Source organism: Lynx rufus, unplaced genomic scaffold (genome assembly GCF_022079265.1).
Source record: "Lynx rufus isolate CCGP_SWC_20201006 ecotype Redwood Valley unplaced genomic scaffold, mLynRuf1.p SCAF_1, whole genome shotgun sequence".
NCBI classification, from domain to species: domain Eukaryota; kingdom Metazoa; phylum Chordata; class Mammalia; order Carnivora; family Felidae; genus Lynx; species Lynx rufus.
The window spans coordinates 156,455,496-156,480,720 of NW_025814823.1; the positions used below are offsets into that span (position 1 = coordinate 156,455,496).

General features: G+C 38.1%; 1 protein-coding gene across 1 annotated transcript in view; it reads right to left on the reverse strand.

The window, feature by feature from the left end:
* Positions 1-25,225, reverse strand: part of KIAA0825 (KIAA0825 ortholog) — a 341,968-nt gene that overhangs the window by 231,058 nt on the left and 85,685 nt on the right. The window contains exons 11-12 of the mRNA XM_047089033.1: positions 20,943-21,053; positions 6,405-6,544 (exon numbers count right to left, since the gene is read on the reverse strand). Coding sequence (XP_046944989.1) covers positions 6,405-6,544; positions 20,943-21,053 — 251 coding nt within the window. The remainder of the gene's footprint in view (positions 1-6,404; positions 6,545-20,942; positions 21,054-25,225) is intronic.

The following is a 25,225-nucleotide window of genomic DNA, read 5'->3' on the forward strand; positions in this document are numbered from 1 at the left end:
AAAGGAAAGAATCTAATACAAATTAAGTACCTACTAAGTGCCAAACAATGGTACTTCGTATTTACTTTCTTAAACCTTAAAATGAACACATAAGATCAATATTAGTACTCCATTTAAAAATGAATGAAACGGAATTGCTTCATGGAAATTTAATTGCCATTTATTCATTCACTCACTCATTCATTCAATAAATGATTTCAAGTACACTCTATGTACTAAAGAGTTGAGAAGGAGGCCAAGCACTGCGGATACAATGATGATCTATCTGCCCTCCTGGAACTTGCACCCACTGAGACAGACGTTAAGTACATAGTTACGTTAATTCAGCATTCGCTTAAAATTGTAACAAGTGTTACAAAAGGAATCATGGTAGGACCTTTTGGAACAATCAAAGATGACTTCCTAGGAAGTAGTATTTAAGCTAAAAGAGGATTAGCGGCAGCCAGGAAAATGAAGAGGGAAGAGATTCTGGACACACAAAAACCACAACATTTCAAAGGTTCTGCAGCAGAAAAGAACTTGTCATACGGGCCAAGTAAAAGGTAGTTGGTGTTAAAGTACCTGCCTATTTTTCTCACGACACTTCTGCAGGGCCCTTGCTGTTACAGATACACAAATCTAGGATGCACAACCTAGACCAGAAAATGCATATTAAGCGAGAGGAAAGCAGGATGCAGTATGTTGGATGAGTCAGCCACAGCCAGAGCACAATGGGTGTTGCTCATGTCTCAAGGAGAGGGTCCTTACCCTGTAAGTAGTGGGCAGCCACTAAAGGGATTTAGGAGGGGAGTGACATAATCAGATCAATACTGAGATCACGCTTTCTGGCTACGTGACCTTCCAGATAAAATGGTTTATAAATATTCCTAGGTAAATATTGTCTCCTTACAATCCAGTAATACACTGGAAAGACAAGCCACATAGTCAGATTCTTCGCCTTCTATAGCAACTATAGAAGGAGTCTATAGACTCTTTCTTAGATAGCCTTGCTACTCAAAAGGTGGGCCAGGCACCAGCAGCAGCAGGGGCAGCATCACATGGGAGCTTGTTAGAAATGGAGAGACCCAGGCCCATCCCCAAACCTATTGAATCAGAATCTGCAGTTTTAACAAGCTTCCCAGGTGACACATTTGCATTTTAAAGTCAAGAAGCTTTGTTTTACTTAATACCCTATAAACACACCACCCTCAGAGAAACTCAGCAGACCCTAGGCAATAAGTGATAAATGTTTCTGGGACTATAATAGTTCTACAGAGCCCATTGATACTCTTTTTAAAAATTTTTTTTATGTTTAGTTATTATTTGAGAGAATGAGACAGAGCACGAGTGGGGATGGAGGAGAGAGAGAGAGGGAGACACAGAATCCGAAGCAGGATCCAGGCTCTGAGCTCTCAGCACAGAGCTGGATACAGGGCTCGAACCCACGAACCACAAGATCATGACCTGAGCTCAAGACTGGTGCTTAACCAACCGAGTCACCCAGGCACCCCAGAGCCCACTGACATTCTAAGCTAGTTCATCATCATTCTAGGACAGGATGGACACTTGGTTGGGAAAGACTAGGGCAAAAACACACAAATATGGTTCTACTGTTCCTAATGAGAATAGGGTACAAATCCAGAGAAGAAAAAAGACTGAACAAGTCGGAGTACAGATATCATCACCAGCAAAAGCAGCTTAGGACATCGACGTTAGGTACACTGAGGGTATCAAGAGGGAGTATATTTTTACTTTTGGTCATCTCCTTCAAGACAGTCATAAAACAGCACTTTGCTCATACTTACAAAGTAAAACAACACACACACACACACACACACACACACACACACACAGTGTATAACAAACACTAAGTTTCTGCCATAACAGTGCTCTCATTATGCAAAAAAAAAAAAAAAAAAAAAATCAGGCTGATATTAACTGTAAAATAAGAGAATTTGAATTGATTCATTCATTTTAAGTCAGCCGTCCCTTTGTAGTGGTAGCAGTGTTTTTATCTAAGAGTTTTGGGTAATCTGTTTCTTGATTATCTTCACTTTGTTACAAGGCTGAAATGTACACACTGTGCAGTATACAGGCTCCTGACAGCTCCCAGGTTGTGCAGCCCTGCAATCTGGGAAACTCCGGTTCTGCGTAGATGCCAAGGGGTGTGGTGGGGGAAAGCACAATCTCTGGAAGCCAGCCGTCTGGATCAAATCCCGCTTGGCCAATCACATGTGACTTGGACATGTGACTTAATGTCTTCGTGTCTCAGTTTCTTCATCTTTAAAATGGAGATGAAAATTGTCCCTACCACAGAGAGTTGTTTAGGAGGATTTGTTCACTGAACACATGTAAAGTAGTTACAATGTCTGGAACATGATAAACATTACGTATTTGCTTGCTTCCTGTTGTTATATTCCAAGTGAAAACCACCAGAAACTCAGAAGTTTCACTAGGAGTCATTCTTGGGGCAATGGGCAAAGGAAAGAATGTTAGTCACACTTCATTCAAGTGTCACCAACAGGAAAAGGCCACCTGTTAACAAATATTTGTTCCTTTGTTGCCTCAAGAAACTGTTTGGGCCATGTGGTCTTCGTAAAGTAATTACCAAAACAATCACCCTAGGTTTTTAAAGTCAATAATCCAAAATAGTGTCTTACAACTTTAAAATCCTCTATAAACATTTGTAACTGAGAGTTTTTTCCCTCAAATTTAAGATGTCCTACCTTAAAAATAAAACCAACAAACATTATCTTCTAATGCCAACTGAACGTTACCCTAAGAATGTTATAAACTATCCCCATGTGAAATCAGTTTATGTTTATCAAGTTTTAGTCATGTAATCGTTCCCTGAAAATGCTACATTTTTTTTATACAGGAGGAATTATTACCCATAGCAAAAACATGATTTCACTTCCCAGAAGTTTGGAGCCCATGAAGCATATATTATAGGTTAAAATTTTACCATTCCCTTATTAAATTTTGCTATTTTCCAAAATAGCAGTGAAGTTGCATCTCATACTATAAGACAATCATTTCTGTATATGACCTGCTGATGTTTTTTGTTTGTTTTGTTTTGTTTTGTTTGTTTTTTTAAGTAGCCTTCACACCCAGCATGGAGTCCAATGTAGGGCTTAAACTCATGATCCTGAGATCAAGACCTGAGCTGAGATCAAGAGTCAGGGCTTACCTGACTGAGCTACCCAGGCACCTCTATGATCTGCTGATTTAAAAAAATGAATAAATACAAATTCTGATAAATCATTTTCATAGAGCAAAACCAAAAGCTACAGATATAAAAGAGATAAGTGGCATGTGTTTTAGCCTTTATAATACACGACTATGTATCAAAAAATCTGTACCTAACAGAATTTAATAACTGTTTCTTAGAGAAAGAACTTTGTTTTAAAATATGTATAATGAAAATATGTACTCAAAATCTCTTGATTCTTCTTCCTGAGCCAATTTAACACGAGTTAAGTTTTATCAATTAGACCAAAAAGACCCTATTTATAAAGGAAAACTCTCCCATAAAAAGCTGACAGTTATGTTGCTTGAAACAGCTAATTCAGCATATCTTATTCCAAAATTTTGCTTTTCTAAAAATATGATCAAACTTCTAAATTACCAAATGAGTTCTGAAATACTCTGAGAGTTCTAATCAAATGAAAAGAAAAGCTCTGCATAAAATATTACAAATTTATTTTTATGTACATAATAATTTCCATCTTAGTCTAGTTAATAAGATTCCCTGAGTATATTGTTTCTAACTTAAAGTGACAAGACTTCCATGGGAACTTAATAAGTAAGTCAATCAACTGATTAGTAAATTCCGTCACTTCATTCTTACAGTATTTGCAGTAGTTAATAAAATTCAATACAAGACAATACCAGAACAGCCATATAACCCTGATCAAACACCTAACAATACTATATGTACCAGAAGGTGGATATAATATTTTTGGCAAGTAAATGTCATTTTCATTTGGAAGAAAACATGGTTAGATACTCATAACTATGACTGCTATACTTAGTGGCTATATCATTATAGTCAGAAGGTTTGATCACAATTGGTTTTCCAGGCTGCTCTATATAACTCTACCGATAAGAGACCAATTCTATTCTGGGACCATGCTTGTGAGTTTCTACAATTATATTAGTGTAACTCTGTAGCCCAGTTGGATAGTATCCAGTCAGCCATCTTGCCTGAAAGCCCCGATTATTAAGTTTAAGGGAAGCTCTGTATTTTATATTCTAACTGATCATTGATTGTACAATCACTAGACTTTTCCTTTTTTTTTTCTTTTTCTTTTCTTTTTTTTTTTTTTTTTTTTTTAGACTTTTTCCATAAAGCATTGTGGTAACTTGCAAAGGAATATAAAAACTTGTGATCGGCCTAATTACTTAACTGGAAAGACCTGTTAAATACATGTGCATCAGAATGTCTTAGTTGATTCAGCCTGAGAGTGGGCAGATTAAAGTTCTTTCAGATTCCCCTAGCCCACGCCAGGATTTGATTTGTGTGAGTATTTATATAGGAAGGGCAGGGGACAGAAAGCTCCGGCTGGGTTCAGAATCCAGGTTTACCCACCATTTATAAGCTGTGTGTGTCTCTAGGCAAATGACATTATCTTAAACTCTAATGTCATTACTTTCAACATAAAGAAAACAATAGTATATACTCTATTAGGTTGTAAGAATCAAATGTGAAGTGCTTGGCACAGCACCTAAAACCTAATAAGCAAACAATAAAAGTTGGCTACTTAAGGAAGTATTTCCCTAATACCAGTTCTCTTCAGGAGAGTGGCCTTAGAGCCTGAAGTTAAAGAAATTGCTTTCAGATCAACTTTGTGAGATTTGAGACCCAAACAGTACTATCTGGAGGCAAAGGGAATAAAGTGAGATTCAGGGATTCAGGGTTTGGGAGAGGGGTAATCTATGAATTTCTGTTTGGAACACAGCAAGATGAGGAGTTGAGGTGACCTTTGGCACCACAAGATTTTATGAGTTTAGGAGCACCTGAGCAGGAGCAATAGTCTCACAAGGAGATCAGCAGTGAAGCACTTCCCCTAAATAAGTGGCTTTGGGGAAGCCATCATCAGGGTGGGTGGGAGAGGAGAATATGGGGAACTTGTTGTGTGCAGATCTGAGGAACTAAAAATTCCCAGAAATGACTGGAGCCATCTGGACAGGAGAACACTATAAGCCTCATTTATATACCAACAGGCTGATAGGGCCTGGTGACATCTGCCTTATTTATATACAAACACAATAACAACATAAGGCAGCATATACTAAAGGGCAAATAAGTTGCCAAGATAACAAACACCGTGAAGTTCAGGGGAGGAAGAGAACAGGGTCAACTAGAGCATTCAAAGGTCTGGAACATCAACTGGTTCTTGGATACTACTGGTGGAGGCTGGGCTGTCTATGGAGGGTCTTTCAAGTCGAAAACAAATGGGTGAGCCAAGGTGTGGAGGGAGCAGGTGCATGTAACTTTGAGGACAATGGGCTGAAATAAGTGTGCATATGTGTGCAGGCACATGCACGCATATAAGTGAATAGTGGGGGATAAAAGGTTAGAAAACTACTCTTGGGTCACATTTGAATGACAGATGGATGGGAATTAGGTACTTCAGGTGATGAAGAGCTAGAAAAAAAAGAATGTGATGCATGAAACCTACAGTGAAGCTAGTGATTGATAAAGTTAGTCTGGCTTCATGTGGGGTATAGAATGGAAGGAGAGAAACGTATAGGGGTATGCGAAAATGGTTAGAAAACTCTTCAAAGATATAGCAGGAGAGCAGTGGAATATAATTAGATTGGCATAATTTCACTTACCATTTTCTAAAATAGCACTTACAGGGAAAAAGTAAATCTAATTAAGAGAAGTATGGTCTTCTATTACTCTTCAATTTCCATTCATACTTTTCTTACAATGACTTCTCTATGTCCCAATGGATATGGCTGTAAGCCACAGTTTGCTTGTTTATAAATTACATAAGCCCTCCTCATGATCCACTGAAATTTCTAGTGTAGTTCTAATGCAATTTCTCTCTTTCTCTGTCTTCCTTTCTCTCCCTCTCTCTTAGATCTGGTTGAGACTTCTGTTTTTGACATTTAACTATGTTTGTATAATATTCTTGGGCATCTCAAACTCCAGATATTAATATATTTCTATATAATGATAGTTATGATAAACTAGAACCACATAAAAAGATTATATTCCCACATTTTGAGGTACTGAAAAAGAATCTTTTCAATAGGTTTATAAAGTGATTCAATATTTTGTTTGCAGCTAACCCCACTGACTGTTGATACAAGGCATTTGGTTTACATTCCTCTGCCCATGTTCAAATAGGGAAAAAAAATTCATTCAACTTGAGCAATGACTGGGTTTTTTAAGGACATTCTCATATACTCACTTGAGCTCTTCAGCAAGATTCTCAGTAAAAGACCATCTTGTTGCAGTAGGGTTTCCAGAAGCAGGTTCCAATTACAACCTGGCTGGGATAAGAGCAGTTTCAATTGACCCTCGGCTGTCAGTCGTCCAGATGATGGAGCCCTTTCGAAATGTAAGATAAAGATAGAGTAATGAAGTTAATTTATCTATGAAATTAATAGCCTTAAAGTACAGATGTAATGCTAACTCCTTTAAATGTCAATTCCTCCTAGATTACTCTGAAAATGCTTTCATGCTTGCTTACTTTAGGGTTGCTCTGGGAAGGAATTACATTTAATCTCAACTAGCTAAAAGCAAATTAACATTTGGTAGCCTGCCAAATTTAAAACTGATACAAAATAACCATGCCTATATTTCACAAGACTATGTCTGTTTTTGTTTCATGGAGCAAATTGAAATTATTTATGCATTTATTTTAATTGCATTTATTTGTTCATTCACCAAATATATGAGTGCCTACTATGTGCTATTAACTCCTTTCATTATTCATGGAAAGAAAGTTACAGTGGGTTTTGACTACTTGTAATTGGCCATGTACTGTGATTGCTGATAAAACTAAAGGAATTCAAAGCTTCTGTCAAGGGTCAACTGTAATCTAATTATTTAATAGTAAAGCCTTAAATCAACATGCAATTATCAGAGCCACTGTAATAGTCACACTGCTACCTACTTGGGTAATCATTTCATCAAAGAGAAATAAATCCAAGGCAAATAGGCTTCTACTTGGGAAGTAATTATCAGTGTTGAATAGAAAATCAAAATCAGGTCTCCACATTACTACATTAATTTACCAATGAATTGGCAGGAGATAAGGAAGTAAAAGTAGAAACTGAAAACTGATAACATTATTCACTTTTTCCTTTTAAGATCTCAAAGTTTAGATTGGCTGAAGATCACAACACCCGAAATCAGCTTACAACCACAACAACAGAAAAGGCAGGAAATGATCGAACTCAATCTGGTTGCGACCATAAGGGTTGTGGGAATAGGGTGGCATTGGGAAGGAACGATGTGACTGAAATGGAAAGGTGTGAATGAGAGCACCATATGCTTAGGAGCAGAAAGAAGCAGAACAAAGGGTATTGCTGAGAGAGACGATTTGTCGCATAATTCCCGGATGACATTTACTGAGTAGTGAACCACCCAGTTACCAGCTTACTCAAGCCAGTGGTTTTCAAAGGTTGGGCCCTGGACCAGCACCAGCAGCATCACCTGAGAACTTGTTTAAAATGCAAATTGCCAGGCCTCATCCTATCAGAAATTCTGCGGTGGGTCCCAGAAATCTGTGTTTTAATGGAATATGACGCCCTCTCGGGTGTGAGAACCACTGTGGTAGGCAGTACTTTCTGGAGCACTGGCAGTAGGGACAGGCCTACTTGATATCATTTCTCTTCTGTCTGTGCCTTTGTGCTCTTACAGGTCCACCTTGGCTGCCACCCATGCAATGAAATCCTCACAACCTTTACTTACCTTAATCCCACCCATCCTTCAATTTGCAGCAAAAACATCACTTTCTCTGTTCAGTCTTCACTAAAAATTTCTCTTCATAGGAGTTTCTATCACTCTAAATTAAAGCACTTATGGCAATTATACACGTTTTAGCACTTTATTATTTCATCAAGTAAAGCTTTATCTGTCCACTCAGAGTCAGGCCTTGTCAGGATGCTCGTTTTATAACCCCAAAGCTCCCACCAGTAAACTAAGCTCATTTAAGGGCGCTGTAAATGTTAACTGATTGACTCATATGCTCACAGATGGGTAGGCAAACTCTTTTTAAAAAAGAAGATACTTTGTCACAAGGCTGATTTGAGCATTGAGAGGATCTGAAGATATAAAATGAAATTTCAAAGCACCTTCCCTTGGTTTGGCTTGGGTTGGCTTGTGTGGCATCTCACAACATTATGATGCAAAATCCTTCAGCCTTACATGAACTTTGGACCCACCCAAAGTGAGATTCTCTGATAACATAACTTAAAAGAGAGAAATTCCTTGGGTAATTGATGGGTCACTTAGCTAGGAAAACTCCTGCCCTAGGTGGGTGCAGAAGAGAGAAGCGGGGAGTTAAACTTAACTCTCAGGCCAGAGGAATCAAGGCCTTCAGTTGAAGAGTTCTGAATTACTTTGGGTACTCCCAGGCTGGTCTGGCCCTTGCAGAAGTTCCAAACATAGTACCAAAGGATTACACTAGGTGAGTCCTTTGACTGAAACACTAAAGCAAATCTTCACAATGGCTGTCCCTATTCCCATCCTAACTCCCAGGTGCTGACTTCTGGGAACTTGCTTGGGCTTCAATAGATGAAAAGCAACTAGTTGGTAGTAAGTTATATATTAAAAGTGACTTAATTTTTAAACACGTCCTACCTATATATTTCACTTGAGTTGAATGTTGATTTAAGGATACTTTTAATAAACTGAAAGATTTAGTTTGATGGAGTATTGAAAAGGAGGGGATTGTTGAGAGACAAGTTGAAGAAGAAGATAGAGCCAGATCATGGAGGGCCTTATTAGGCAAAGTGGGGATCTGGGACTGGTTGAAGAATTTAAGGTACATGAGTTTCCTGATCTGGCTACAGTGTGGAGAGTGGATTGGAGGGGGTTAGTGTATTTGCTCAGCCCTTTAGATGTGTAATAAAACAAAATAATTTGAAGGTCATTTCATACTACTACATCTGAATACCTGGTTATAAATAAAACCACTCATTTACCAGATGGGAAACTGTGTGTTGAAATGTACCTCAATTCTTGGATCTTTCAACTTATCACAGATTTTGAAATGTACAGTAGAATGACTCACTATGAGGAAAAATAAAATATTACAAACATTCCTCAATCACTAAGCTCCGAGTAATAAATGCATTGAGGAGTCTGTGTTGGGCATATGGAGAAGCATATGTTCCCTCATCCTTTGAGCTGGTAGAGCTGTGAATGTGAGATTAGCCTCACAAAAAATGACAGAAAGGGAAATTTTATACATATATATGTTTTATATTTTTGTTTCAAATATGTACATGTTGAATTCCAGTATAATACAAAGAAAGAGAACAAAAATTTATGAATCCACTGGAACTCATAAAACTTATACTGGGAGACAAGATGAATTTATGGCTGGGTTTTTTTAGGCTTATACTCTAATAAGTGCTACATTTCTGGGGCATGAATTAGCCTAAAGAATTTTTCAAGTCCTAGTGGTAAGGAGCAATATAATAATAGGGTTCAATCATTACTGGTTATGAAACTAACAAATTATTTTTATAGAATCTTCATGCAAAACCTAAGCTGTATTTGGGTGTGTTTACTTTATGGAAGCTCATCAGGTAGTTCACTTGTAATTGCTGCAATTTTTTAGTATGAACTCATACTGTAGTAGAAAGTTAAAAAAAAAAAAAAGTGTTAGCTGTGCCAGTATGTACGGGCGTGACTTCCAACCATGGTTGTGCATGAGGCACAGAACAAGAGAAGCCTCTGTAGCAGGTTCAGACTGCATGACCATGGGATCCACTGATCCTACTATATATGTTCCATGCAGATGCTGTCAGACTCGGAAAACATTGGAATGGACTCTAAAATTCACATCTTGGGAATAACACCCAGCAATGTTGGGGCACTGTCCTTCAGGATTTGATATTTACTTTGAACCAATAGCCATTACATGGTACTATGTCCCTAAAAGATAAACTACACGAGTCTGGGAGTCAAGAGTAAAATTAAAAGGGGCCCCCCTCACTGGTGCTCCTAATGATCCACTTGGGGAATCTGTGTTTTCCATTCCCACAACTCCCCATAGGTCCTGGAGGAGTAGAGGTTCTGGTTTCCATGGTGGGGTGAGCTGGAGTACACACACCTCTACCAGGGTACCATCAAGAATCCCAATAAACTTAATGTTACAGCTGCCATCTGGTCATTTGTGGCTTCTCATGCCAGCAGTCTAGCAGGCAAAGAAAGGAGTTATTATATTGGCAAGGGTAATGAACCCTAATTATTGAGGAAATGGAGTTGCTATTGCATAAGGGGAGCAGGGAGGAGTATGTCTGTGACTCAAGGGATTCACCAGGGCAGCTCTCAATGCCCTCCTGAATGTTAATAATCATAACCAGGACGCAGAAATAACAACATTCTGGTAAAGGAATGGTAGCCAGGGGTTCAACTCCTCATGGATGAATGTCTCAGTGACTCCACTGGGCAAGCAACATAGCCCAGCAGATGTGATTGTCGAGGGTGAGGAGAAGTTGGAATAAGTCACAGAAGGATGTAATGATGATTATCATTTGCAGACTCGGGAATAATTGTAGTAGGAGATACTCTAGCTTGTCCCACTAACGCTACTGCAATAATATTTTTTTAAAGCTGCTTTAGCCAGGCATCACCTTGAAGAATCAATGGTAAGACTCAGAGAAATTAACATGGGTAATGAGTGGATTTCAGTAATGTAAGGGGTATACCAAAGCAGGTGTTGTTAATGTCCCCACATTCTCTTGCCCTTACCACTCACTTGACCTGGCCTGCATTTCTCTGCCTTCCAGCAAGACAAGTTGGAAGTGCCAGTGAATTAACAGCCCCAGAGCAGCCTTCAACCAATGACTGATGGAAGTTGCTACATAAATGCCTCAGTATCCTTGCTCCCTTGGTGGGATAATGCTGAGATATATGCCTTCCACAATGGCTCCAAGAATTTCCCCAGAAGGTTTAAGTTCTGGTTATTCCTTCGGTAGTTGGCTTGATTACACGAATCTTTATTTACTGTCTTTCTTTCTTCGTCCCACTTACCCACTCCCCTTCCAGGGTTTCCTCCACTTAGAAAATAAACTACTTTCACTTGAATCTTTGTCTCTGGGTCTGCTTCTTAGGGAAATCTAAAATAAGACATGCATAGAGACACTTTGAATTCACCTCACTTAATCTTTGTCTCAGGAATACTGAGAAACTACTCAAAGGTCATTTAATTAATAAATATAGCTACTGGACTTTGAACCCAGGTCTTTCTGACTCATGTTCATTCCTGTACTCCATGTTGCTCTCAATTCAACCTGGTTGATATTTGGTGGGTAAGTTATATTTTCCAGCATTGAGTATGTTTGACTCTATTCAACCTCCTGATTGAAGACACCATCTTTTTGACCCAAAATCAAGTTTGTGGTCTCAAGGCTGATTCCCAAATTGGAGCCATGTTATTCAAGGTATCTAGGAGCTGATTTCAACCAGATGGTTCCTGTCATGGATTGCTGGACCAAATTTATACCAGAGGCCATAAGTTACATGATTCAGAGAACAAAGGCAAGGGCACAACTAAAGAGAAATGGACAGTAAAAGCCTTCAAGTGAGAAAACAAAAACAGAAGAGAAGCCCTGTTTTACTGTACTATTCTTGGCTTTCCAAAACTGATCTTTTACAATCTTCCTAGGTAAATAAGTAAATAAAATATTTAAAGCAATTTTGTCTTCTTTCTCTAGGAAAATAACTTTAGTACCAGAGGAAAATAGTTCAGGGAAAAAAACCCAAGTCAAGGCTCTATGATCTTTATAATTAAAGGTGATTCAATAAACAGAAATCATACAAGGTTCACCTGCACATTTACATACAGCATTTGCCTCGCTTTTTAATAATTCTGTTCACTAAGGTAGATTGACACTTCTAAAGGGTCTCATTTTTTTACAGTTGGTTGTATCCACATTATCTGTGTACAAATTAGAGGGTAGGTGTTAAAACTATGAGGAGCTGTGTTATGTCCTGATTTTAGCAAAATTAAACTTTTTAGTTGGGATGACCCCATTTCCCCCAAATCACCCAAAGATATTAGTATCCAAAACTCATAGCCCAGCTCCACACTTTAATATTACATAGGTGAGTGTATGCTACTTCTTAAAATATATAAAATCTAATTTTAATATTTATACATATCAACCATCACTTTTGGGCTCCCCTTGAAGTGCTAATTTAGCGACCGAGTCACGAGACACTGGACACTACTGAATCACTCAGTCATCCATTTTGAGGAGCAGAAGTTACCTCTCTAGCACCTTTAATTGTTATTGGTCCCTGTCTACCAGATAATAAATGCCTGTTACAAGGAGTTCAAGAAAGGTCTCCCTTGGCATCACGTTTCAGATAACTGAGGCTCAGTAAGAAAGTGGTTCAATATTTTATTCACTTTACACATTTATGAAGATTCATTTTAACATGTTTGGGTAACTGATAAAATCTGCCACTTTCTGAAACATACAGCTCTTTACTAACACAGCAGTACCGAATGACTGTTTAGTAAGTACTGATGTGATGAGGCATGTTAGCTCATTTAATTAATCCTCACGACTCTCGTAGGAGAGTGTCTTAGAAGTCAAGGAAGGAAGATGTTTCAAGATGGAAGAAGTATTGCAAGCTGTTTGCAAGTAGATTGGTAAAACTGTACTGTATGTATGTTTTAACTTTTCCTCCAAAATATAAATATTTCCTATACAAGGAAACTGAAGTTCATATAAGTTAAATAATTTTCCAAGATCACAAACTATAAAAGTCTATAAATCATGTCTGTCTCATGTGAAAACCCATTCTATTATCTCATTGCTGGCTCTAACGCTATATTCTTATTTATATAATACCTTTAAACCATAATAGAAAAGGGAAGATATGAATAACTATCTAGATATATCAAGTAACTAGTTCATTGGACATTTTAGCTTCTTTTAATAACGGATCCACAGACATGCGACTTTCTAAAAAACCTTTTCAATGATCCAGGTGCTTGTTCGCTCACACTCTGGAACAACCACTTAAGAGCTTTGGTGTTAAAAGGCTCTCATTTCTCCTTCCCTGACTGTTGGCTCCAAGTCAAAGCTTGGCACCTCATCAGAGTACAAGATCTCTAAGCTCTTTTCCTGAGTCCTGTGGAACAGGCTGTCAGAAGCAGCTGGGAGACCAAAACTCTTTTTTGTCTTCCTCCCCAGATGTTTTATCCTAAGGATACTAGAAGCCACCTCCTCAATAAGACCATGCTTCCTGTGCCTGCGCTTTACCATTCAAATCAAATGTTTGAAAGGAGCTCCATGTACCATTTAGCCTGGCAATATCTGAAACAATACTATAACGATTCATGTGTTCCTTCATTCACTTATTCATTCAACTACTATTTGCTGGCTGATTTCTACGTGCTAGGCCATGTATACACAACAGTAAGCAAAAACAGTCACTGTATTACAGAATTTAGTGAAGAATATATGTATAGTTTAAATGACCATACAAATAAAGATAAAATTACAACTATAAAAACTCGACGAAAGAAAAGCAAAAAAGATGCTTTTAGAAAATGCAGTGAGGGGCGCCTGGGTGGCTCAGTTGGTTAAGCGTCCGACTTTGGCTCAGGTCATAATCTCGCAGTTCGTGGGTTTGAGGCCTGCATCGGGCTCTGAGCTGACCGCTTGGAGCCTGGAGCCTGCTTCGGATTCTGTGTCTCCCTCTCTCTCTGCCCCATCCCCACTCACATTCTGTATCTCTCTCTCTCAAAAATAAATAAACATTAAAAAGAAAAAGAATGGGGCGCCTGGGTGGCGCAGTTGGTTAAGCGTCCGACTTCAGCCAGGTCACGATCTCGCAGTCCGGGAGTTCGAGCCCCGCGTCAGGCTCTGGGCTGATGGCTCAGAGCCTGGAGCCTGTTTCCGATTCTGTGTCTCCCTCTCTCTCTGCTCCTCCCCCGTTCATGCTCTGTCTCTCTCTGTCCCAAAAATAAATAAACGTTGAAAAAAAAAATTAAAAAAAAAAAAAAAAAAAGAAGATGCAGTGAGAAGTGAACCAGTTTTTGTGGTTGGTAAAAGGCTTCCATACAGAGGTCATACTGGAGCTGAGACATGAAGATAAGTTGATATTAACTAGGTGAAAGAGAATAAAGCCATCTCAGGGAAAGGGGAAAAGCATGTGCAAAGATCCTGTGGCAGAAAGGAGTGTGGCACAACAAAGAAATGTAAAAAGGCTAATGTCTGCAGAGCAGAATCACAGGATGGTATGGTATCAGAAGAGGTTGCAGAGGTGGTAAGCCACACCTACGTAAGTCTTATAGGATGCTAAATGTTTTTGTTTACACTTAAGGACACAGAAGAATTCATGGAAAGTTTTTAAGCCATGAATGTGAAATGATAAAAATTTAGTTTTGAAAATAGATTTGGATTTAAGAAATCTCTGGCTGCAGTTCAGAAAACATTGGACACAGGAGTCAACATACATATAGGAAGAAAACTAAGAAGTCACTGCAGTTACTGAGGAGAAAGATGATTGTTAGGACTAACGCAAAGGTGGGCAATGGACAGCAAATACTAGGGGTTAAAGTAAATGAGACTTAGCAAGGGACTGGATATAGTAGGAGAGAAAGAGGGAGGTATTCAGGTTGTCTCCTATGTCTCTGGCTTGTACAACTGCATAGAGGTACCATCATCTAAACAGGGAATAAAAGAAGGGGAGCAGTTTGGAGGAGAATATCCTAAGTCCAATTTTGGTCATTTTGAGTTTGAGGTGTCTTTGTGATCACCAGGTGCAACCCTCAGGAAGGCATTCAGGTATGGTTGGCACCCATGGATATACGGGTCTGTAGTCCCAGGAGAGGTAAAAATTAGAGACTTGAATCTGAGGGCACACAAGGAGTACAGGAAGCCACAGGCATGTTTCAGTTCACCTGGAAACGTTCTGCAACAGAACACTAACGACATTCGATGTTTCATGGCCAGGTCTAGGGAGATGAACTGGCAAAGGAGACAGAGAAAAAGCAACAGAAAAGGAGGAAGAAGATTGGGAGAATATGTCAGGAAGAATTGGGAGAGCATCTCAAGATGGAAGAAGTGGATAATGGTATGTGTAGTTATTTGAGGAAAGGGGCTTTGTCTCCAACTTGATTTTCTACCTCTTTCCTCACCATTAACACCTAGCACAGTGCCTTACTTGGAGAAAACATTTTAAATGCATTTATTGAGAAAATGAATAAACATCTCTTGGTGAACTGGATAAAAGGAAAGACCCACAAAGCATATAATATAATGAAGCCAAAAGTTAATATATTTAGGGAGGGAAAATGTATATAAATATAAAACAGGATTACACTGTGTAAAAAAAATAATAGAAACAAAAGCAGAGTGGAAAGAAATATCGGCAGCTCAGAATGGACTGGCCACAAATCCAAACATCATGTTGTCATCATAAAAGAAAATGAGCAGTGTAAAATGAATGGGCTGTTTACTCACACTGATTATGCTACTTGGTTTCAGTATGCAGTTATGACCTACTTAGGTAAGGAAGACTGGAAAAATATTAGGAAATATTTAAAGAACCACAAGAAGATGAAAGTTTGGAAAATAATAAAAAGCATTATAATATAATGGCATAATTGACTAAGATGGTATTCTTCCTTGAACATTTATATGAAAGCACAGTATGGTGTCATAGTATTAACCTTGAGATTAATATATTCTCCACATGCCTCAGTTTAATCTAGTATGAAACTGATTACCCTTTCTAAATCAACTCACATTGTTAGCCTATGCCAGTGCTAGGGATAATGAATACAGTACATTTCACTTACTGCTTTGAAAATACATTTATTTTCCCTAAAGCAAACTCTTCTAAACTCTATTCCAGGGATTCTGGGAGAACATGAAACATTCTATTTTTACCAATTTATATACTTCATGGGCTTTTGCTAGTAATCCTACAGACAAATTTATGGTCCATACAACTGTGTATGCATTTGTAACTCTTATTTTAAGTCTTAATTTCATGTCCTCCTCCTTGCTCTGCTTCTTCCTTCTCACCTACTTTTAATTCATTATCCTAATATATTTAATACTTGTTAAAGGCCAACTTAAATCCTTTCTAAAACAATGCACATGTGCAAATAAATAAGCAAATAGGTGAATAAGTTACTAAGATCCTTCATAATATTAGATATTTCAGTCACCTCTACCCTCAGACGTACCTTTTCTAAAAAAGAAAAGCCTAATATATTTTTAGTTTAGCGTCATCCAACCCATGTGTTTCCCTGAACAGTTCATTTTAGTTGCTAAAGTGAGGAATGGAGTTTTGAAGAATAATTTGGGGGTGAAAAAACATACAGAAACAGCAGGTGTATGTGAGGGAAATGGATGGAAAGGTGGAGATTAAAAAAAAATTTTTTTTAACATTTATTCATTTTTGAGAGACAGGGCGCAAGCAGAGGAGGGGCAGAGAGAGAGGGAGACACAGAATACGAAGCAGGCTCCAGGCTCGGAGAGCTATCAGCACAGAGCCCGACATGGTTTTAGAACTCACAAACCATGAGATCGTGATCTGAGCCAAAGTTGGACGCTTGACCAACTATGCCACCCAGGTGCCCCGTGAAAGGTGGAGATTTTTAATGTCACATGATGGTGGTCTAGGAATTCACACTGCAATGTGTCACAAGTATGAATCAATATGTTGAGTTATTTTGAAATACTTTCGTTGCTTCTCTGGGTTCCTGTGACTATTCCACTGTTCTAAAAGTGTTAGATCTCAGGTCTCATGGATCCTGTCTTTCTGGGCATATTCTGTGGACCTGTTATTGAATAATTATCAGGAAGTATTGCCTTCATGGTAGGAGAGCTCATCCTGTACCTTGTATGGAGAATTTAGAAAGGCAAAAAGGAGAATAAAGGTATTACAAGAAAAGAAACTACATGAAGGTCTGAAGCTGAGAATAAAAAATAATAAAAGTGAAAAGTATGGAGTAACTGTGTCTTAAAGACAAGAGAGACTAACAACTGGAGTAGAGAAAGCTGTTGGGTGCTCCAGAAAATGAGCCAGCCCTGTGGGCCAAGCAGAAGCTACAACAGATTTTTGAGCAGGAGAGTGATATAATGAAAACAGTACTTGAAAGATGTTAAATAGTATTCAGATGGACTAAGGTTGGTGTAATGGGTTGGAGAGAAAGGATGGTTCTAAGAGAACAGTCAAGAAAAAATCAACTGAACCTGATAATACATGAGGAACAGGCAAAGAACCAGCTCAATATGGAAACTATAATCAAGATTCTACCCTGCATGTGTTTCAGAATGATGACACTCCTAATACAAAAGACACCATGCAGAAAGGACAAGGGAAGATTGGAAGGAAGGATCAGTGGAGGACATCATAGTAGATCTCCAGTAATACAGTGGGTCATTTGAGAAATACGAGCAGCCAGACATACAATGTTGAGGGTAAAGGGAAGTGCTTAGAGCTGGAGACGCAAAGCTGGAAATCATCTGCATAGAGATTATAGGATAAGCCATGTGAACAAAAAAGCAATAAAAAATGGGTTTCTTTTTGTTAAAAAAAAATTTATATTAATAAAGACGGTCCTGACTTTCGATGGTTCGACTTACGATTTTTTAGCTTTATGATGGTGTGAAAACAATAGGCTTTTAGTAGAAACTGCACATCAAGTTTTGAACTTAGATCTTTCCCCGGGCTAGCAATATGCTGTACGATACGGAGCTGGGTGGTGGCAGAGAGCTGCAGCTCGGGCAGCCGTGCGGTCACGGGGTGAACAACCCAGACGCTCACAACCACTGTGTACCCGTTCAGCCATTCCATTTTTCACTTTCAGTAAATAGTCAAGATATTACATGAGATATGCATAACTTTGTTATAAAATAGGCTTGTGTTAGATGATTTTGTCCAACTGTAGGCTAATGTGAGTGTTCGCACCACGTTTGAGGTAGGTGAGGCTGAGCTATGATGATTCGTAGTTTAGTCATGTTAAATGCATTTGTGACTTAACAATATTTTCAACCTTATGATGAGGTCATCAGGATGTAACCCCATCACTAGTCCAGGAAGATCTGTAAAATTAAATTGTTTTCATTATATGAAATACAGAAAATAGGTAAAATGATACACATAAAAATCAAAATTGCTTGCAATCCTACCATATAAAGATAAAAACTATAAGCTCCCTAGCATATATCCTTTCAAGATTTGTTTTTACATACATGCTTTTTTAAAGTTTTTTTTTGTTTGTTTATTTAGGTTTATTTGTTTTTGGGAGAGAAAGATGGAGAGAGCAAGAGAGAGAGTACGTGGGAGTAGGAACAGAGAGAGAGGGAGAGAGAGACTCTCAAGCAGGTTCCGTGTAGTCAGCTCAGAGCCTGATGCAGGGCATGAACTGAAGAACTGTGAGATCATGACCTGAGCCAAAATCAAGAGTCAGACATTCAACTGACTGAGTCACTCAGGCACCCCTCTATACATACTTTTTAATGCTATATGTAAATAATATGGCATAGTTCAACACTTTCAATTGTATCCCACTTTCCAATAACTGTTCATCCCCTGGGAAACATGGGTCTCACATCCAGCAAGCTTGAGGAATCCACACACTAGATCCTTCCCATGGACATAAACACTATAGATTAGTATGTAAGAACCCCATAAAAAAGAGCCTTTACATAGTAAATAACTGACAATCTTAGATGTTTCATGCACACCTGTTAACATCTTTCTGAATATGTGCTCTCTAGTTGAGAAGCTTAGGTTCACCGTCTGCCTCCCAGCTCTGAAGTCTTCAGAAAGTCGCTACTTACACATCACTGTACTCTTCATGAAAGAAGCACAGGAATACACACAGACTGGTGAGATATTTAGAAGAGACAATGTGCATGAAGCACCTAGAATGTCTGGTATATAGTTATCATTCGAAAAACTGGGCCAGTTTTGATGTCATAATCACTAACTGTAGCTTCCCTTTAACTATAAATCATAATTATTTGTCATTTTAATATTTTTCAATATCAACCCTTTTAATGACTCCATAGTAGTGTATCATATGACTATCCTGTAATTGACTTGTCTCATTCTATATTGTGGGACATTCATTTCCATTTTTTGTCTTTCAGAAATAATGTTTCAGCAGATATCCTCACATATAAAGCTTCATCAGCAGCTCTGATTAATTCCTTATGATTGATCCCTAGAAATTTCTGGGTCAAGGGGAATAAATGTTTTTAAGGTTTTTGACACAGCTTACTAAAAAGTCCTCCAGAAAGCGTGTACCAAACTGCATTTCTGAGTAGTGACTAAGTAGTGACCCTCATGTGCTAATGTCTGTGTTGGATAATAGTGGAGATTGATTACTACACAGAAGCAGACAGAAAGAAAAGTCTTATTACATTTATACTTGCTGCAGGTATAGAAGAAAGAAAGAAGTTAAACATGAGAAGTAGCTGTTTGAAAGATAAACCCATTTCCATGCTGACTTTCCAGGCCTCTTTCTAGGCTGAGCAACCCTGAAGGGCAAGACTTATAGAGCAATGCCTAAAGTTATAGATGTTTAGAGAGCATAGATTATAGACCTAGGACCTAGGTCTATAGGATATATAGGCTGTAGGCTCTACAGCATATAGATTATAGATCAATGGTTATAGATTAAGATGAAAGTGGTACTACTAAAAGATTAAAGCAACTTCTTATTCGTGCAATAATGAATTTTAAAGAGTCAGCTCTTTGCTTTTCAGTGACATAAGAGTCTATTTACATGCAAGCTGCTGGGTACTAAAATGACAGGGTATTGAGGGCATTCCATTTCTAGGAATCAATCATAAGGAGTTAATCAGAGATGGTGAAAATGTTTTATTTGTAAGTGAAGTAACAACAATACACTTGAATATAGAGTCTTATGTGTCACTGACCTCGGATTCCCCATTACCTATATGGAGACAACAACTTAATAGGTCAACGGGGTATATCTATTGTATTTATGGAGACTTTGTGTAGGAGGTTTACACACCCTTATTTCTGGGTATGACTCTTGTTCCTCAAGAGTGAGATACACTCAGTAAATTTAGAGAGTGAAATCATGGATAGTGTATTTCCAAGGTGCATCAAGAATGTATGGTGATTAACAATATCTCCTTCAGCTATACATGATATATTTATTCACAGATACCAAGCAAAGGTCCTCTCCAATGATATATTCAGTGAAGAATCAAACTGACACTCTATATAATGCCACCAAATGTCATCAGATTATTCTGGAAGTATATTTCATGCTTTAAATGATTTTTCTTATGTTTAAATGCTGTTAATTAAATAATAAAAGTTAAAGACCTTATTCATAATTTTTAAAGTTTCTCCTCTCTCAACTTTTACCTAGGGCTCTGAGTTAGTTTACATGAATTATCCAGTTTTGCTGGTTTTTTTTTTTTTTTTGATAATTAGTTGTAGTACTGTCAAATCCCCAGTCATAGATCAAAAAGGATAAATTGTAAGATGGCTAAGCAATTAGAACCACTAAATTCCAAAAATTAACAATTTGCCATTATATCAGTAAAACTATGTTAGTAAATGATTATATAGTTTGTATCCTGGATTCTTGAGCTAATAAAAAAAGAAGTAATACTTTTTACTTACCTATATAATATAAAATTTTGTAAGTTCATTTTGTGAGATGCATTTACCTCGATGAGTAAAAGTTTCTCCTAAACTTTAAAGAAATCACCGAATTTTACATAGTAAAGCATTTAGAGGTTCTCACCTGAGTAAAGAAGGGTAGAAATGTGATATGCAAGAAAACCAATGTAATGGTTGCTTAAAAAATGGTTTCATGGAATTTGAAGCAGAGTCATCCATGCCATGCTGAAAAGTCCTGGGGAAATAAAATAATTATTTCATAATATACAGAAAACATTACCATGAAGACCATCAAAACTTTTTATTCTCACTTAGTCAAAGTTAATGATTTTACACAAAATGATATTGTGTTAGAATGGACAATGCATTCATCCACTTGGAATCTGTGTTAATAGGTAACACAGAGGCCCCCATATAGCAAACCTTATACTTAGAAAGGTCTGACAATATCATCATTGTATTAAAATTCTCATTATAAAATTTGTCAAACATAAATATATAAAGAATAGGACAGTAAATACCATTTCTATCTCCCTCCTCAACCTAGATCCAATAAATGTCAATATTTTGTCATATTTGCTTCATTTATGTAAGATGTTTAGCATAAAGATACCTCTCTTTATTCTTTAAAGTGATTTATAAATACTAAACAATTAATGAGAATTTATAATTAATTCTGTATGCTCCTAAGAGCCTATAGAGAGCTTATAAAGAAGAATTTAACTGTAAAATATATGACTATGATTTCAAAATTAGAACAATTTGGCCAGAATATCTGGTTTACAACTATCTTTGGAGAAGTGACTATAACATTTTTCTTGGTTGGCCCAAATTCAACAATAAATCTTGAGGTAATAAGAAAGAATTTGCTACATAAAATCTTTAGTAAATAGCTTGGTTAATAAAATTTTTATCATAACAGGAGACTATACTTGCCTACATGGAGTGAGGAATAACAACTGGGAATATTTTAGAAATGGAATTGTTTGAAGTGGTACTCTCTTTATACATAGTACAGGAACAACAGCGTCTTTAAATAATATGTAGAACAGAATTCCATTCTGAAAACCCTTCCTACCTTTTCATTCCATATCCTGCTTCTTATAATATCACACTTTCCAAATTTGACATGACTCTTCTCAGTCTGTTTTGCCAAATTGCACACCTTCTAATTAAATATACTTCAACATTTTTAGACTTTAATATATCTCTTCTTTGAATATTTATTTATTTATTTATTTATTTATTTATTTTGAGAGAGAGAGAGAGAGAGAGAGCAGAGGAAGGGCAGAGGGAGAGAGGGAGACAGAGAATCCCAAGCAGGTTCCATACTGTCAGTGCAGAGCCTGGTGTGGGGGTTGAACCCACGAACTTTGAGATCATGACCCGAGCTGAAATCAGGATTAGGAGTCTTAACTGAGTGAGCCACCCAGGGGCCCATAATATATCTCTTCTTTGAAAGCCATTTTTTTCTTACTAATTTTTTTTTTTTTTACTAAATTTCAGAAAGAACAGAAGTTACCAGATAGGCTTCAAAATGAGGCTGTCATATTTCCAAACCTTACATTACACTGTGTGAACCAAGCAGAAGCTTAGATCAGGATCCTAGGATACGCTTTTCTAAGGAGTATGGACTTTGTGCCAGCAGTGAGGAATCACTGAAGACTTTAGAGCATGGGAGTTATATCAGCTATCTTATATTTTCAAAAAATCACTTGTGCAATAGTGTGGAGTGTTGACTAAAGAGATCAAGGCTAGCGAAGATCAGGCAGAAGAGAACAATGTCCTAAACCAAAGTAAGAGGCAGAGGAGACAGGGAGTAGGAGACAAATATAAAAAGTATAAAATTAATAGAATCAACAATATTCATTCCCTAAAGACATGGGGTTGGAGATGGCACAGGGAGAAGGTAGAAGGAGAAGGGCTAAGGGTTAAGAGAAACCTGGGATGGCTCGAAGGCATTTCACTTAGTTTCAGATATGTTGAGGGAACTGCAGGAATTTGAAGTATATCCAAAGAGAGACATCCACTTGAAACTTAGATTTGCTGATGTAACATATACAAGAGATATCTAGGGGGAAGATATTGATGTGGAAGTCATTAGCATAATGGCAAAGCCAAGGGGATGGCTGAATTCACCCAAAAGAAAGTGTTAAAGGAAAAGAGATGGTCTGGAACACACTGACAATTAAAGGATGAAGTGAGAAAAAGAAGCACTCAAATGAAACCAAGAAGGAATAATCAGAGATGCAGGCAAAGAGCCAGGAGAAAGTGATGTTAGGTAAACCAAGGGAAGAAAAATGGCCAGTAGTGATAAAAGCTGCACAAAGGGTAATTGAACGTAGGGACAAAGATTTGAGCTGGCAACTGGGTAGGCATGGATGACCTGGCCCATGTTTTTTGTTTAGCATGACGAGGGCAGTTGCAGTGCATTGAACGAATGGTAGGTGTGAAAGTGCAGACAATGAGTGCCAACTACATTTAGAAAGGAAACATAAAAATAAAGAAAGAATTTTTTTTTTTTTTAAGTAGGCTTCACACTCAGCACAGAGCCCAGCGAGGGGCTTGAACTCATGACCCTGAGATCAAGACCTGAACTGAGATCAAGAGTTGGGTGCTTAATGGGGCGCCTGGGTGGCGCAGTCGGTTAAGCGTCCGACTTCAGCCAGGTCACGATCTCACGGTCCGTGAGTTCGAGCCCCGCGTCAGGCTCTGGGCTGATGGCTCGGAGCCTGGAGCCTGTTTCCGATTCTGTGTCTCCCTCTCTCTCTGCCCCTCCCCCGTTCATGCTCTGTCTCTCTCTGTCCCAAAAATAAATAAACGTTGGAAAAAAAAAAATTAAAAAAAAAAAAAAAAGAGTTGGGTGCTTAATTATCTGAGCCACCCAGGTGCCCCCAAAAGAATATTTTTAAATGTAAAAGAGTCTTTGGAGAAAGAGTCAGAAGAGAGAAAGAGTATTTAAAAGACTACAGCTATGGAGTAGGAGGTAAATGTGATCAAGAGCTCAGGTGAACATATTTGTTTTGGTTGGGAAAAGAGATACATTGATCAAAGGATTTAGAGGGAGTAAGGATAGAGATAATTATTAAAATGGAAATGAGAAGTTAAAGTACATTCATGATGATCTAGGTTTTCTCAGAAAAGTTAGGGGCAAAGTCATCTGCTAACAAATAGTGGGATAGGGCAAGGTGGAGGGTTTGCTAAAGTGGAGGAGAATGGAAGAGAAAGCCACCCAGATGTAAGACAAAGACTGGAGTTATCAGAAAGTACAAAAGGCCAGCTAAGTGAATGTCACGGGCAGTGTTCCAAATTCTGGATGGAGAGGCCAAGAAAGTGAGGGAAGAGAGAAGGGACATGCACTAGCAAGGGAGCTAGGAAGGGTTGGTACTGGCATAACGTGAGAGGAGAAGAAGCAAGTGTTCTGGAAAGAAAGAAGACCTCATAGGAAAGCAGTCTGAAAGAAAAGGATGGGACAAGAGATGAAGGGCTTGATGAGAGACCAGTAGGGATCGGAGGCTGTGGTATTGTAACCTCTGCCCATTTTACCACCTACGTGATTGAGCCCTTTGCATAAAGTCCGTTCTGTCTAATTATCTGGGGGGGCAGTTCATTTCTCCAAGAATGAAAACCTGACCTAGAAAGTACTCTCTGCCATGGTCAGCTGGCTCTCTAGACTGCTCTACCTCAAAACCTTATAAAAAGTCTTCCCTGACTAAGAAATTTTCTATCTCACCACCTCATCCCTGTCTATGGTCTTATTTTGCTTTGTTTCTTCTTAGGACTTAAGTCTATCTCTGATCCTCTTACATTTATTTTTTTGCTGTCTGCTCTGTACCCAAGGGGAGGGTCACTGAAGATTATCTAGAGGCAGTGCACGGGCACATGCAGGAGCTCTGGAGCCAGACGGACTGAGTTTGTATTTTGGTGTTTTGGGTGGGCTTTTTATTGGACACACAGTGTGGTTTGATAATTTATTCAGTTTCAGTTTTCTCATTTGTAAAACGGTAAAAAAGAAATAATAATCACCTCACGAGGTCAGCGTGATGATTGAGATAATGCACATAAAGGACCTAGAAAGTGTATGTACATAATACAGGACCCACATATGTAACATATTATCAGCATGAAAACAACGGTTGTAAACACTTCTTAAGAAGGTCTACAGCTATCTCAGAGTCTAAATGGTTGCCTAATTACAGTTTCATCCTTGAGATTAGAAAACAATAATGGAGAATCTAAGGATAATGGAATGGTTATTTGGAATGGTGTGAAAACTTCTCAGACCACAAACCACTGGCAATACAGTATTTCCCAGAACACTTCTGCCAGTACCTAAGCTCTTTTATTCCGCTCATGGTTTCTCAGTCATCCCGGTAATAGTAGGGTTATTTGGCTATAAGAAATGTT